This window comes from Rattus rattus, chromosome 8 (assembly GCF_011064425.1).
Source record: "Rattus rattus isolate New Zealand chromosome 8, Rrattus_CSIRO_v1, whole genome shotgun sequence".
Lineage (NCBI taxonomy): Eukaryota > Metazoa > Chordata > Mammalia > Rodentia > Muridae > Rattus > Rattus rattus.
The window spans coordinates 87,470,548-87,487,765 of NC_046161.1; the positions used below are offsets into that span (position 1 = coordinate 87,470,548).

Sequence of the window (17,218 nt, forward strand, 5' to 3'; positions counted from 1 at the left end):
AACACCTACTAACTCCACTTCTAGGGAAGGATTAGCCTACATAATATTCATAATAGCATTTTTACAATTGTTAAAATTATAAACTAAGTGTTCATGGCAGAGGAAAGAGATAAATGATGGCATATTCATGGCTAGAATAGGGGAAATACTGAGATGTAGTCAGGAAACAAGACTGAGTCATCACATTGAAACAAGCACAAGTGTGTTACAAGAGTATTTCCCCGAGGGTAGGTAGACAGAGATGGATGATGCTTTAGAACTTGTAAACAACTATATACATTATTTCAGATATGTCCATAGCTGATGAAAATGTAAAGGCGTAAATAGGAAACCAGATTGCCAAAGTAAAGGTTATGGTTGCTTTTAGGAATAAGGACATGGTGGTCTTGTAAGGCTTTTGGGTTGTTTCTTGCCTTAGATGACGGTTGGTGTGCTAATATGTCTTTCTTCATATTTAAACGATTTTTGTAAACTTTTAAAATAAAGCAAATGCTTCTGAGAATTCTTAAAAACTTACTGCTGGTTTCACGTTGTATGGTTTTCAGCCTGACTCCTTTCTTCATTTTTAACAGCTAGTAGAGAAGCTGATGTGCTATTTGAAGTATTATTTGATGAGGAATTTCCTGGAGGCTTAACAATAAGGTTTGTATTTCCAAATAATAATTGTCCTTCATGAACGTCCATGCAGCCTCTCTGATTTTTTGTTCCTTGTAGATGTGTGTGCCCAGTTTGACATGGCAGCTGCTATGGGGTTAGAACAGTGAGTGCCTATCCTCTCCTGATTTTTCACTCTAGCCAAGGAGATTCAGCAATGATTCTAATGGTAACTATGTAATTAAATGTGACAAGTCCATGAACAGCGGTTAACTGGGCAGAGAGGAAAGAATAGAGCAGGAAATAACCAGGAACACAGGATAGAACATGGGACAAAGGACATTTTCTGGTCAAATGACTTCAAGACTAATGGCTGAGTTCAAAGACACATAATATAGTGGAGTTATAGGTGCTTAATAAGATCATAGTAGCTTGAAGATTGAATGGCAGTGTAGTCATGGAGACAGGAAACTTGACTCTGAAGGATATAGCGACAACTGGGAGTTACCAGACTTAAGTCAGTAGAGTTGCTCTCATTCTAACATATGAAGTATGCTGTCATTTTGAGGGAGCTCGAGCACAAAGTTTAAAGTTACAGGAAATGCTAGCAAGGATGAACTCTTTCACATACTTTGTAATATGAAGATTAGCAGAATATTAGGAGGAAGAAATAGAATCATTTTCTAGCTTTTCTTTCTAACAACGACAAAGCTGACAGGAACTTAGTTTCCTTTGCTTCTGTGTTTTGGTTAATAGGTAATTATAATTTTAAATTACTCTTGTTTTGCTTCCTGACATAAAATCTTAGTCTATACTGAGTGGTTCCTACAGCACGCCATTATTGAGCCAGCTAGATGACATAGCAGGTGTAGGTGATGGCTGCCCAGACGTGGCAGCCAGACAGAGTAAAGGTCAAAGGGAGGAAATAACTGACTGCATAAAGTGTCCTCTGACCTCCTGCCCATGTGTGCTCAGTGATAATATAAGAAGTATATTAGTTTGAAACTTGAATATGCTTATTCCTCCAAGACCTTCTAGTTTGTACTCTTAAATGCAGAAACAGGTTTCTGACCTTTTATTCAACTGTTAGTTATAATAACTCACCTTTGCACAATAACTGCCGTATATATTTGTTCTTTTCTGTTCGTTTTGACACAAGGTCTTGATCAAAGCTGGCCTCAAGCCCAAGGTCTTCCTTCCTCTACATTCTGAGTTCAGGGATGACAGGCAGACAAGCTCAGGGATGTGCCACGACACTCAAAATTCGCCAGCATGTTGTATGCTCTGGATTTTGTTTTCTTTTTCTCTGTTTTAATTTCTTTGACAAAGAGTTTCATCCAGACAGACCGGTTTCAGAATTGAAACGTAGCCAAGGCTGACTGAACATCTGATATTCCTGCCTTAGCCACTCCAATACTGTGATTACAGGCAAGCATTACCAGGCCTGGGTTGGTTTTTTGTTTTTTGTTTTTTGTCTGTTTGTCTGACTTCTTGACATCTTTTTCTCCTACTTCTAGTTAAGGGCATCTGATAGAGAGCTGTGTGAAAGATTACTTGCATGCATGAACTTTTATAATAAAGTTCTCATGAAAATGCATGTTTTGTAGTAAACTGGAACTCATAAAAGAACTGTACTTTTTCAGTATCCTCAATACAAGAAGATAGTATTTTTGAAAGAGGAAAAAGTATTAGAGTTGAAAAAGTCTTTCCCCCCTTTTCTTAAGTTCAGGGATATAATCCCAAATTAATTTCCAATATTTTTTCTTTTGTTTTGTTTCGTTTTTCCCACATTTTCTGAGGCACGGTTGTCCTCGGTAGCACAATGTGGCCTAGAACTCCTGCCCCCCAACTGCCAACATTATGAGCATGCACAAGCAGACAACCACTGAAATAACTTCTTAATTGTAGGTGCTCACCTGGTCGGGGATACCGACTGCCAACAAGTGCCTTGGTGAACCTTTCTCATGGGAGTCGCTGTGAAACTGGAAACCAGAAGTTGACAGCCATTGTGAAACCACAGCCAGCTGTGAGTCACTGTAGCGTAAACTCATCAGTCTCCTCTGGGCACATGGGAGGCCTCAACCACTCTCCTCAGTCACTCTTTCTTCCTACTCAAGTAAGTTCCTCAGAGAGAACTCCAAAGTGGAAACTTAATTTGACTGGGTTTTCTTTTTTGATTTAAAAATAAAATAAAAATGGTACAGAAGTAAAGGCACACATACCTTCCTGATGTAAAGGCACACATACCTTTTGTTTTGGTTTAGTTTTTATTTTCCCAGACAGTGTTTCTCTCTGTAGCCCTGACTGTCCTGTAACTTACTGTGTAGACCGGGCTGTCCTGGAACTCGACGAGCTCCACCTGCCTCTCCCTCCTGTGTGCCGGGATTTAAGGTTGTGTACCACCACCACCCACCTAGATACACGTACCTTGAACCCCAGCACTTGAAAAGATGAAGTAGGATGCTGTCCTGGACCACGTGTGTGATGTGGTCAGCTACACATTGATGTCCTATATCAGAAAGACAGACATAAGGTACTATTGGTTATGAAGTCACGGTTATAGCAAAAAAGAAATATATTTGTTTAAATACAAGCTCAAGAATATTCTTATTTTTTTCTTAATATATCTATTTTCTAATCAGTACTAATTTTAGGTAGGGTTCCTATTGCTGTGATAAAGCACTGTGACCAAAATTAACTTGGGGAGAAAAGGGTTTATTTCACCTTACAGTTCCACATCTCAGTCCACCATGAAGGGAAGTAAGGCCAGGAATTCAAATAGAACTGGAACCTGGAGGTAGGAGCTGATGCAGAGGCCGTAGAGGACTGCTGCTTACTGGATCACTTAGTTTGCTTTCCTTTAGCACCCTAGTCTACCAGCCCAAGGGTGATGCTGCCCACAGTGAGCCGGGCCCTCCAACATCCATCATCAGTAAGGAAAATGCACTAAAGACTTGCCTCCAGGCATTTTCTCAGTTGATAGTCCTGCTTCCCTAATGACTCCATCTTGTGTCATATTGACACAAAACTTTCATAACACTTAAATTTCTTATATAATCTAAATGATAGTTCTCTTATGAATGACAATAAATTTTAATCATAATCAGGATTGTATCATAGGTATCAAAAGAGAGTTTCTAGATAAGATGTGTGGCACACAGCTATAATCCTAGTTCTTGGGAATTGGAGGCAGACGGATGTGGAGTTTGAGATCATCCTCCACTACATGAGACTGAGGCCCTCCTGCACAACAGAGCATGAAGCAAGTTTCAAATTCCTGCCATGCATTTCAAGATTATGTTCTTCATCTTTCTGAGCACAGGGTTATTGTCTGGGAGACAGTTGTGATTCCTTTGTTCCAAGTCTTAGGCTTAGTCATATTCTTTTTCATGGATCATTTATCATTGTAAAATGGTAATTGTTAACAAACACAAACAAAATTCACTCCAATTGCACAAATAACCACAATTAAGTTTTTCATCATCTGTGGGTTTATTTGTTTTGAACAGGGTCTCACGAGACAGCCTAGCACCCATTATGTAGTCTAGACCAGGCTAAATTTACAGAGCTCTGCCTATCTCTGCTTCTGTCTGCTAAGTACTATGTCCTAAGGCAAGCACTGCCTACCAGCCCAGTGGCAAGTTCTGGTGCCTGCTGTTTTTTCTAGTCTTAATCTGCACGAAACCATTTATCCACAAGAGCTAGTTTTTAAATTTATTAGATTACTCTGGTATAAGTTGGATGTTTTTTGTTTGTTTTTAGACAAGTTCTCACTTGGTAGCTCAGCCTGCCTGGAGCATGATCATGTTCTTGCTGCCACCTCCCAAATACTGGGATGTGCCCCCAGGTCAGCAGAGGTGAAGACATTTAAATAAAGTCTTCAGTTCTAAGTTTCAATGTATTAATAGGTTACCACATTAGAAAAGCATAAATCTGTTGTTGGCAATATTTTTTATCATTATTTGAAAGGGAGGTTGAGCCGGGTCTCACATAAGCCCAGGGTGGCTTCAGGGGGGGACCTCAAACTCATGGCCTTTCTACTGCCACCTATAAGTATCATCTTCATAGTATAATTTCCTTAGATTTAAATATTTTTCGATAAAACCATTTAGAACCCTGTATACGAAGATTGGTTAGAGTCCAGTGCTGTGCTTCTGGAATTAGTACACTCAGCTCCAGAGCAGGGCAACTGAGGGGTTGAAATAGTGACAGTTGCATTTCTGTTTATCATTATTTAGTAAGCAGTTTTATTTCTAATATTATATTCCAAATTCATTTTTGTTTATTTACTAGGTACCTACAAAAGGTGATGATGAATTTTGCAACATTTGGCAATCTCTACAGGGATCTGGAAAAATTCAACACTTGCAGCCAACGGTACAAGAGAAGGTTAGCATTCTTTGATATAAAGTTAGTTTAAAGAAAAGGGTTTTTCTTTTCATTTGCAATGTTATATTCCTCTCCAAATTTCTTGAGAGTTTCAATCACTAATTTTCATAATTCCTTTTAAGCATACATAAAGTTGGACCACTAAGTGGGAATATAACATCTTTTCGAGATCGGTTTTGGCATAGTTTTTACTTGTTCACAAAATTGTAGTAATTACATTTTTAATTCAACAAAGGCCTTAGTGGCATCATTAATGTATTTTTCCCCACTTGAATATACAATGTTATGCTGGTAGAGGGTTTTCTTAAATATGAACAATCATTGTCAGAGATTAAAAAGAGGTCTAGGGGCTGTAGGCAGTGATACTAAGCTCCTTATCCTATCTGAGTTTAACCTTGGCCCTTCAAAACAAGACAGAAGAGGCACTGGGAAATTGGCTTGGTTGGCAAAGTGCCATGGTGAAAGCACGAGGACCAAGTACAATCTCAGCAGCCACAGAAAGAAGCCAGGCACAGTGCACAAACCAATACCAACCTGCATGTGATCCCAGTGCTGTAGGGCCAGATAGAGGAGCATCCCTGCAGGGCCTTGGGTCAGCCAACCTAGCTGGGAGCATCAGTGAGCGCAGGCTCAACAGAAGACCCTGTCCAAAGCATAAAGCAGTAGGCAAAACACCGAGAGCACAGAGAAACACAAGCATACACACACACACACACACACACACACACACACACACACACACACACACACACGTCTGTACATACATACACACAAAAGAATGAAGTCTGGATCCTGGCCCACAGCTCCCTGCTCCCAAACCCCGTGGGAGAGAGAGCTCATCGCCCAGAGCACTACTGAGACTGCAGGGCAGGAAAGACCGCCAGTACTGCCCACCTTTGCCCACATCCCTGGCCCAAGAGAAAACTGTATGGGGCCTCTGGGAACAGGAAGATAGGGGCACTCAAGCTGTAGGAACGCTGTGGTCCAGACTGTGACCAGATCTCAAGGGACCCGGTCAAACAGCTCCCTATATCCAAATCCCGTGGGAGGAAGAGCTAGACCTTCAGAGGGGCAGACACACCTGGAAAGCCAGAGAAGACTACTCGCTGCCCACATTTCTGACACTAGAGGAAAAAGCCTAGCGCCATCTGGGTCCCCTGTGCCCAGGGACCCGAGAGAAGGCAGGGCAGGCCCTTCTGGTTGCTGCCCTCATGGAGAACTGAAACCCAGCTCCGAGGAGCGACTTCAGGCCGAGACCTGAGGTAAGACCAACTTTTCTGCCCCAAGTGACCTGCCTGGTGGACTCAGGACACATGCCTACAGGAACAGCTGAAGACCAGTAGACAGAAACGACTACACGCCTAAAAGCAGAACACTATTCCCATAACTGGCTGAAAGAAAACAATAAAACAGGTCTACAGCACTCGTCACACACAGGCCTATAGGACGGTCTAACTACTGTCAGAAATAGCAGAACAAGGTAACATCAGAGACGACATGATGGCAAGAGGCAAGTGCAGGAACCCAAGCAACAGAAACCAAGACTACATGGCATCATCGGAGCCCAATTCTCCCACGAAAGTAAACGCTGAATATCCAAACACACCAGAAAAGCAAGATCTAGATTTAAAATCACATTTGATCATGATGATGGAGGACTTCAAGAAAGACATAAAGAACTCTGTTAGAGAAATGCAGGAAAACAAATAAACAAGCAGAAGCCTATAGAGAGGAATCACAAAAATCCCTGAAAGAATTACAGGAAAACACAATCAAAAAGGTGAAGGAATTAAAAATGGAAATAGAAGCAATAAAGAAAGCACAAAGGGAGACAACCCTGGATATAGAAAACCAAAGGAAGAGACAAGGAGCCATAGATACAAGGATCACCAACAGAATACAAGAGATAGAAGAGAGAATCTCAGGAGCAGAAGATTCCATAGAAATCATCGACACAACTGTCAAAGATAATGTAAAATGGAAAAAGCTACTGGCCCAAAACATACAGGAAATCCAGGACACAATGAGAAGATCAAACCTAAGGATAATAGGTATAGAAGAGAGTGAAGACTCCCAACTCAAAGGACCAGTAAATATCTTCAACAAAATCACAGAAGAAAACTTCCCTAACCCAAAGAAAGAGATGCCCATAAACATATAAGAAGCCTACAGAACTCCAAATAGATTGGACCAGAAAAGAAACTCTTCCCGTCACATAATAGTCAAAACACCAAATGCAAAAAACAAAGGAAAAATATTAAAAGCAGCAAGGGAAAAAGGCCAAGTAACATATAAAGGCAGACCTATCAGACTTTACACCAGACTTCTCACCAGAGACTATGAAAGCCAGAAGATCCTGGACAGATGTAATACAGACCCTAAGAGAACATAAATGCCAGCCCAGGTTACTGTATCCAGCAAAACTCTCAATTAATATAGATGGAGAAACCAAGATATTCCATGACAAAACCAAATTTACACAATATCTTTCTACAAATCCAGCCCTACAAAGGATAATAAATGGTAAAGCCCAACACAAGGAGGCAAGCTACACCCTAGAAAAAGCAAGAAACTAATCGTTTTGCAACAAAACAAAAAGAAGATGCACACAAACATAATCTCACATCCAAACATGAATAAAACAGGAAGCAACAGTTATTATTCCTTAATATCTCCCAACATCAATGGACTCAGTTCCCCAATAAAAAGACACAGATTAGGGGTTGGGGATTTAGCTCAGTGGTAGAGCGCTTGCCTAGCAAACACAAGGCCCTGGGTTCGGTCCCCAGCTCTGAAAGAATGAAAAAGGAAAAAAAAAATAAAAATACACAGATTAACAACCTGGATATGCAATGAGGACGCAGCATTTTGGTGCCTACAGGAAACACACCTCAGAGACAAAGAGACAAAGACAGACACTACCTCAGAGTAAAGGGCTGGAAAACAACTTTCCAAGCAAATGGTCTGGCGTGGCCATTCTAATACCAAATTCTAATATCAAATAAAATGGATTTTCAACCAAAAGTTATCAAAAAAGATAAGGAAGGATACTTCATATTCATCGAAGGAAAAATCCACCAAGATGAACTCTCAGTCCTAAATATCTATGCTCCAAATACAAGGGCACCTACATACATAAAAGAAACCTTACTAAAGCTCAAAGCACATATTGCACCTCACACAATAATAGTAGGAGATTTCAACACCCCACTCTCATCAATGGACAGATCATGGAAACAGAAATTAAACAGAGACATAGACAGACTAAGAGAAATCATGAACCAAATGGACTTAACAGATATTTATAGAACAGTCTATCGTAAAACAAAAGGATATACCCTCTTCTCACCACCTCATGGTTCCAATTTCTCCAAAATTGACCATATTATTGGTCATGAAACAGGCCTTAACACATACAGAAAGATAGAAATAATCCCATGCATCCTATCAGACCACCACGGGCTAAAGCTGATCTTCAATAACAATAAGGGAAGAACACCCACATATACATGGAAATTGAACAATGCTCTACTCAATGATAACCTGGTCAAGGAAGAAATAAAGAAATTAAAGACTTCTTAGAATTTAATGAAAATGAAGGTACAACATACCCAAACTTATTGGACACAATGAAAGCTGTTCTAAGAGGAAAACTCAGCTCTGAGTGCATGCAGAAAGAAACAAGAGAGAACACATATCAGCAGCTTGACAGCACACCTATAAGCTCTAGAACAAAAAGAAGCAAATACACCCAGGAGGAGTAGAAGGCAGGAAATAATCAAACTCAGAGCTGAAATCAACCAAGTAGAAACAAAAAGGACTATACAAAGAATCAACAGAACCAAAAGCTGGTTCTTTGAGAAAATCAACAAGATAGATAAACCCTTAGCTGGACTAACCAGAGGACACAACCCCATAACTCCTAAAGAAATAGAAGCAGTCATTAAAAGTCTCCCAACCAAAAAGAGCCCAGGTCCAGATAGGTTCAGTGCAGAATTCTATCAGACCTTCATAGAAGACCTCATACCAATATTATCCAAACTATTCCACAAAATTGAAACAGATGGAGCACTACCGAATTCCTTCTATGAAGCCACAATTACTCTTATACCTAAACCACACAAAGACCCAACAAAGAAAGAGAATTTCAGACCAATTTCCCTTATGAATATCAACGCAAAAATACTCAATAAAATTCTTGCAAACCGATTCCAAGAGCACATCAAAACAATCATCCACCATGATCAAGTAGGCTTCATTCCAGAGATGCAGGGATGGTTTATTATACGGAAAACCATCAACGTAATCCACTATATAAACAAACTGAAAGATAAAAACCACATGATCATTTCATTAGATGCTGAGAAAGCATTGGACAAAATTCAACACCCCTTCATGATAAAAGTCCTGGAAAGAACAGGAATTCAAGACCCATACCTAAACATAGTAAAAGCCATATACAGCAAACCAGTAGCTAATATTAAACTAAATGGAGAGAAACTTGAAGCAATCCCTCTAAAATCAGGGACTAGACAAGGCTGCCCACTCTCTCCCTACTTATTCAATGAAGTTCTCAAAGTCCTAGCCAGAGCAATCAGACAACAAAAGGAGATCAAAGGGATACAGATTGGAAAAGAAGAAGTCAAAATATCACTATTTGCAGATGACCTGATAGTATATTTACGTAATCCCAAAAGTTCCACCAGAGAACTACTAAACCTGATAAACACCTTCAGCAAAGTGGCTGGGTATAAAATTAACTCAAATAAATCAGTAGCCTTCCTCTATACAAAAGAGAAACAAGCCGAGAAAGAAATTAGGGAAACGACACCCTTCATAATAGTCCCAAATAATATAAAGTACCTCGGTGTGACTTTAACCAAGCGAGTAAAAGATCTGTATGATAAGAACTTTCAAACCTCTGAAGAAAGAAATTAAAGAAGATCTATATGGGGAACACCCATATAGAAGGGGAAGAGGAGGGGTTATGGGGATGTTGGCCTGGAAACTGGGAAAGGGAATAACAATTGAAATCTAAATAAATACTCAATTTAATAAAGATGGAGAAAAAAAAAAAGGAGTCTACCACTCATGGTAGTATACGGCTGTTATCTCAACAGATGAAGAGGCAATGGGATCAGCCTCAGCTACTCTGAAACATTATCTCTAAATAAATTCATTCATTCATTCATTCATTCATTCATTCGCCTGAGAAAATTGCTCAGTGTGATACTTGGAATAAGAATGGCCCCGTAAACAAGAATACCCTTGGCAGGGAAGGGAGAGGCAAAGATTAAAACAGAGACTGAAGGAACACCCATTCAGAGCCTGCCCCACATGTGGCCCATACATACACAGCCACCCAATTAGACAAGATGGATGAAGCAAAGAAGGGCAGACCGACAGGAGCCGGATGTAGATGGCCTCCTGAGAGACACAGCCAGAATACAGCAAATACAGAGGCGAATGCCAGCAGCAAACCACTGAACTGAGAATAGGACCCTGTTGAAGGAATCAGAGAAAGAACTGGAAGAGCTTGAAGGGGCTCGAGACCCCATATGTACAACAATGCCAAGCAACCAGAGCTTCCAGGGACTAAGCCACTACCCAAAGACTATACATGGACTGACCCTGGACTCTGACCTCATAGGTAGCAATGAATATCCTAGTAAGAGCACCAGTGGAAGGGGAAGCCCTGGGTCCTGCTAAGACTGAACCCTCAGTGAACTAGACTTTTGGGGGAGGGCGGTAATGGGGGAGGGTTGGGGGAACACCCATAAGGAAGGGGAGGGGAGGGGGATGTTTGCCCGGAAACCGGGAAAGGGAATAACACTCAAATGTATATAAGAAATACTCAAGTTAATAAAAAAAAAAAAAAAAAAAAAGAATGGCCCCGTAGACTGATATATTTAAATACTTAGTCACCAGGGACTGGAGCTACCTGATAGGGTTTGAAGGATTAGGGCCTGTAGCCTTTGTTGAAGGAAGTGTGTCACGGGATGTGCTTTCAGGTTTTCAAAAGTCCACCCCTGGCCCAGTGTTTCTCTTTTTCTCTGCCTGTGGATCAGGATGTGGCTCTCAACTACTGCTCCAGCACAACATATGGTGCTAGGCTCTCCACCAAGGTGGTACTGGACTAACCCTCTGAAAGTATAGTTAACACACAACTAAATACTCTTTTAAAAGATCACCTCAGTCACATTGTCTCCTCACAGCAGCAGAACCGTGACTAAGACATCAGTAAAGTGCTTGTCGGATAACCTGAGTTGGTTCTCCGACACTCACGTGAAGGGCACATGCCTGTAACACAGAGGCTAAAACAGACACGTCATTGGAGCTCACTCACTGGCCAGCCTAACCTTCAGGGGAAGCCAAGTCCCAGTTAGAGCCCATCTCAAAAACAAGCTGGACAGCACCGAGGAGTAATAAAACCATAGACTGACTTGTGGTGCACACACATAATTAAAAATAAATAGTAAAAATAGCTGCAGTACATGGTGGTGCATTTTTTACTCCCAGTACTTGGCCTTGTGGATTCAAGGCCAGCCTTAGCTATCTATCAAGTTCTAGGTCAGCCAGAGCCACATAGTGAGACCGTGTGTGTCTGAGTAATAGTAATAACCTTAAAGATTATTTAGGATAACTTGGTGGGTAAATGTATGTGCTACCAGACTTTATCGTCAGTGTCCAAGATGGCCTGTAGGATAGAAGGAAAGAACAAACGACTGCAAGTTGTCCTCCCCCTCCATCACATGCCATGGCAACTATCACATAGGTACACTCACTCAAACACATACAGTAAAGTAAGGATTTTACTCAGTGATAAAGTGCCTGCCTACCTAGTATATATAAGGACCTGGGTTTAATCCCCAGCACCAAAAAGCTGAGACTTAACCATAGATTTTAGCATGTAAATGTCCTTAGAAATCTTGACAATGCCAGTTTCACCACACTCATAGGAGTAAAGGACTAATGGAGAGGCTTTAGGAGTGAAAGGAAAGGGGCCTCAGAGATGGCTCAGTGGTTAAGAACATGTGCTGCTGCTCCTTTAGATGCCCTGAGTTCTATTCCAGCTCCCATGCCAGATGCCTCACAACTGCCTATAAGATCAGCTGCAGAGGAGGTGATGCTCTCTTCTGGTCTCTGCAGACGTGACGCATGTGGCAAACGTGTGTGTGTGTGTGTGTGTGTAAATAATGTCTTTTTAAAAGGAAAAAAAAAAGAATTGGAAGTAACAAATCTAGGTGACTTTTACAGGCATTTTTACCTGTAAAATTTTGTTTACCTCCCAAGTGTTGGGATTATAGGTATGCACCCTATACTGGCTCAAAGAATTTTGCTGTAAAAGTATGTGCACAGTGACATACACTTGTAGTCCCAGCTCTCTCTGAAGCTCAGAAGGCTAAGACAGAAGAACCATTTAACCCAGGAGCTCAAGGCCAACTTACTTAACACAGCAAGACTTTGCTTCATAAATGAATGAGTGGGTGGGTAAGTGAGTGGAAACATTTCCCTGATTCTTGCATGCACGCCTTCTACAGTAACTCTTGCTTTCCAACAGTTCACTAGAAAACCATTCAGTCCACTGAACTGAACAACTTTCCTTTTTCCTTATGCCTGACTAATGACTTTGATTCTTACCTGTCTGTCAAGTATAACTAATCTATAATCTATGGTTCTGATCTCTTAATCAAGTATTTAATCCAGTATAGCCACTCTGTAGAGGAGGAGTATATGTGGATACTCCACTGTCACATCAACCTCAAGACGTCCCAAAATTAATCCCAGCTAAAGCCTCTCCTATTGTTCTTGTTTCTACATCATCACTGCCAAGGCATACAGTCTCAAAAGCTTGGAATCAAGAACCTATGTCACCCAGACGTAGCTGAGTTCCCGTCTGCCCTCTTCTGTCCACACTGGCTTTCTGCTGCCGCTTTGGTATGCTGTCACCTCTAAAAGAAAGTAACAAGATCCTATGTCATTGGACTTCTCGGTTCACCCGGTCAGATCTTAGATTTCTTCCCAGGTCTAACCTAGCCTCTTCTCAATGTTCTCCTTGGTGTTATCTTTCATAGAGAGTTCTTTGTGTATAATGTTGTGTAATCTCTCTTAATGATCCTTTCACCTGAATTAGCCTGAAGGTATAATTGGGTAAGGTATCTTCTGGGTTGAAAACTGCTTTATGCCATGTAGCAGTAGATTGTAGTAAGTGCTGAACCTCAAGTTCTGGAATGCAGGCTTCATGGCACAAGTTACACAAATGTACTACTCTGGACTGCTGTGATCACACACGTAAAATGAAGGCACTGGAGACGGCTGAGATCTTTGCCAGCCCTAAAAACCTGTTGTTCTAATAGGCTGAATATATAGGCCTTCCTGCTCAGTACCATTGGATTCTAGCCTGACCCCCACACTCAAGCTCTTTTGTAATCTATAACTGATATGAAAGATAAGTAGGGAGTTATTAAATAACCGGCCAAAAACAATGGTGTAGAAATTGGCTTTTAGAAGTATACTCTGGCCTGTGACTTCAGTACCATGCACCTAACCATGTGGTATGACAGTCCCTGCAGCACCATTCAAAAACAGTCCTCTTCTAGATGTATGGAAAGATCTGAGATTCATGGACAAGATCCTAAGAAAAACCCAGGCTAAGAAAAACATCAGGACAGATATTGAGTCTTGGGTCTGGCCTCTCTGTCTTGAGAGTACACTGGTGCTTTGCTCTAACCTGTTATTGTTGAGTCTCTTCTGTGTCTTTGAATTCTTTCTTTAAGATCAAAAGCCTCTGGGAACTCTGGTATCCAGATATTTGATAAAATTATGTTGTCAATCAGATTGCACCCTTTACTTTCCATTTCCCACAAATGATTCCATTATATTTGTTCTTTTGTTCTTTCTACTTAGAACATGCTTTCTTCCTTTACTGCTAAATCTTTCTAGATCCAACTTACTTTATCTAAACACAGCTATGTTTTCTCTATCTCTTGTATATTTCAAGAAGTGAAAACTATATAAGTCAATACTTTTAAACTCATGAAATATTAAGAAACTGAGCTTGGTTGGGCTTGGTAGCCCAATCCCTTAAACCCAGCACTCAGGAGGCAGAAGCAAGCCAATCTCAGAGTCTGAGACCAGCCTGGTCTACAGAACAACTTCTAGGACAGCCAAGTCTCAGAAAACAAAACAAAACAAAAAAAAAAAAGCAGAGGAGGAGGAGGATAGGGAAGAAAAGAAGAAAAGGCAGGTAGAAGAGGAGGAAAAGCAGAAGAAAGAAGGAAAGAAAGACAGACAGAAAGACAGAAAAGGCAAGGCTGAGCTAAAGTATATTCTAGAGAACTCACCAAAAGTAAGAGGAAGGAAGGAAGGAAAGAAGGAAGGAAGGAAGGAGGAAAACCAATCAGGCATTCATTAGTAAAATATAGCAGTATGCCCAACATAAATATGTTTACAGAAACATCAGAGGGTGCTAGAGCAACAGCTTAGCCATTGAGAGTGGGTAGGTGCTGCTGTTACAGGGCAGCTAAGTTTGGTTCCCAGTGCCCATGTCAAGCAACTCACAGCCATGTACAGTTCCAACACGTACACATACACACATAAATAATAAGTTCGCTCTTTAATGACCCAAAACTATTAAACTACAGTATTTGCTTTCCATTTAGAATTATATATCTGGGTCTTTTTTTTTTTTTTTTTTTTTGGTACTTTAGACTTAAATTTTGGAGCGCAAATATCAGTAATTCTTCAATGAAATTATCACTTTTAGACTTTCGTTTATTTATATGTATGTTGGTACCATTACTATACTGAAATTGAGATAATGGAAACAAAATGCATTTAACATACCTGGCAGTAATAGATACACAGTATTTATTTATCCCTATCTATTGATCCTTCTGTTCTAATTCACTTCCTTAGGCCCAAAACCACTCAGAAGGCACTGCTGTTTATGAAGGCTCTCCCAGCCATCTTACTGGGATGGTAGAATCTCATGTCGTGTAACTGTTAAAGAATGAAGAGCCTGAGTGTCCCTGTGCCTATGAGCTCACTGGGTTTTCCCCAGCTCCATCAGCTACCACAAGGGTTTTGAAACAAGCTCACTGTCAGCTAGGACATGATGTTCCTTTATACCCAGTGTGAATTTGTATGTGCCCAGAATTGAAGATAAATAGGACTTGCCAAGAGCAAGTGATGAAAATTACTTTGAATTAAATCTCTCCAGCCTCTGCTCTTACTTCCTCTTGTAGATTCAACTATAACAAGTTGTTTCTTTTTGACCCCTGGCTTTCTCTTCCTTTCAACAAACAAAGACTGGAGAGTTGGCTCAATGGGTAAAGTGCTTGGATATGAATTTGGTTCTCCAGTACTCTATTAAAAGCCATAATAATGTAACAGGCATAAGGTCACATGTGTGTAGCCACAGCGCTGGGGTTTTGGAGACAGGTACATCCTAGGGGTTTGCTGGCCAGTCAGGTGAAGCTCAAATAGTGAGCCCCAGGTTCAATGAAGAACCTTGTCAAAAAAAAAAAAAAAAATTAGACTGAGACGTATTTGAGGAAGGCATGAGGACATCAGTATGTAAGGACATTTATGTGTGCGCTCACACAGGTGAGAAACAATCTTTTAAAATGTTTGTGTAAAACTTAACCATGTCGTTTTACTATTGTGCTTATTTATAAACTGTCATAATTACTGTGGGTTTGTGATCAAACTTGCTGGAAAGTTATGTTTCATCTGGGAGTATAAACATTAATTTTAAAATCAGCTGTTGAGGAAAGAACATAAAAAGGAATGCAAATGAGTTAATATCTCACCTTTCATAAAATACAAGAAAAATATTAATTTTAAAGCCTTTTTAATGGAAGTTGTTAACATTAATGAGTCAAGATAATCATGGAGATGAAGGAGCATGTCCAGCCCTTGTTCTTCTGTTAGGGCCAATTGCTCCCCATCTCCACTTACTCTAAAAGTACGCTTGTCTTAAAGTAAATCTAGAGAAATTTTTAGAGAAATGTCTAGGGCCTAAAGAGAGACAGCTCAGCAGTTAAGAGCACTTGTTGCTCTTGTAGAGGCCTAGGTTTGGTTGCCAGTATCCACATGGAGGCTCACAATCATCTGTAATCCAGAACCAGGGATCTGATGCCCTCTACTGACCCCCTCGACCACCAGGCACACATATGATATAGTACAGACATGCATGTAGGCAAAACACCCATACATAAAAATGGAAACCTTTTTAAAAGATTTAAAGAGGCTTCCATTAATGAAGAAACATTCAAAGTTTAGCACTTTCTTTAGTTTCTATTTTGTTAACTTTAAACAAAGTTAGATTGAATTGTTTCTATTGAAAAGAGAATTTGGGGAAGGCACTTGTCTTTTATTTACCTTGCTTTCTAACTAACACATAGGGAATCCTGGAGTGTGATGGCCATTATATTAATGATTCTTATTTCCAAGAGTGATTTGTGAGTAGTTTTTAAAATCCTATATAGTTTTCTGTGTGTTTTTCACAAAAGCTGTGTAATTTTTATTAAATAACTTTTTCAAATTATATTAAGGTTTTGTTTAATTGATTTTTGAGAATTTTAACTTTCAGGGTGCAGTTCTACCTCAAGAAATAAGTCAAGTAACTGAATCTCATAAACCTGGCTTTAACGACCACAGTGTCAGACATCAGCAAAGAAAACATGACCCTCACCGAAAATGTAAGTTTTAAGGTAGAGAAGCGTTTATGTGCTATCTTCTTTTTGTTGTTTTTTTGGTTGCTGTTGGTTGGTTGGTTGGTTGGTTAGTTGGTTGGGTTTTTTTAAACAAACAGCTTTGTTGAAATATAATTCATGCTTTAAGATAATTTCATCAGGCAAGTGAAATGACTCAGCAGGAAAAGGCCCTTACCACTCAAGCATGACCTGAGATCCCCAAGGCACACATGGTGGGAGGGGAGAAACAGCTTCCAGAATTGTCCTCAGATCTGCATGTATGCCGTGGCATGCACATGCCCACACACAGAGAGACAGAGAGTTACAAATAAGATAGACCCATCGCTTTAAAGTCTGCAGTATTGAGGAAAGGGAAGGTTTATTAAAACTCTTGCACGTAGATGCCCGGCTGTTGTAGCACAGTTGCGAGAAAGACTATTATTTCCCACATTGTAATCTCCTGGTACCCTCCCTAAGAGTCAGTTGACTAGACATCTTTTTGGTAAGTTCTGGCCTCCATTCCAATCTGTTGATCA

At 40.3% G+C, this 17,218-nt stretch overlaps 1 protein-coding gene across 1 annotated transcript in view; it reads left to right on the forward strand.

Annotated features, from left to right (window-relative positions):
• Window positions 1–17,218, forward strand: part of Xrn1 (5'-3' exoribonuclease 1) — a 100,894-nt gene that overhangs the window by 62,494 nt on the left and 21,182 nt on the right. The window contains exons 31-34 of the mRNA XM_032911501.1: window positions 573–642; window positions 2,503–2,710; window positions 4,888–4,983; window positions 16,580–16,688. Coding sequence (XP_032767392.1) covers window positions 573–642; window positions 2,503–2,710; window positions 4,888–4,983; window positions 16,580–16,688 — 483 coding nt within the window. The remainder of the gene's footprint in view (window positions 1–572; window positions 643–2,502; window positions 2,711–4,887; window positions 4,984–16,579; window positions 16,689–17,218) is intronic.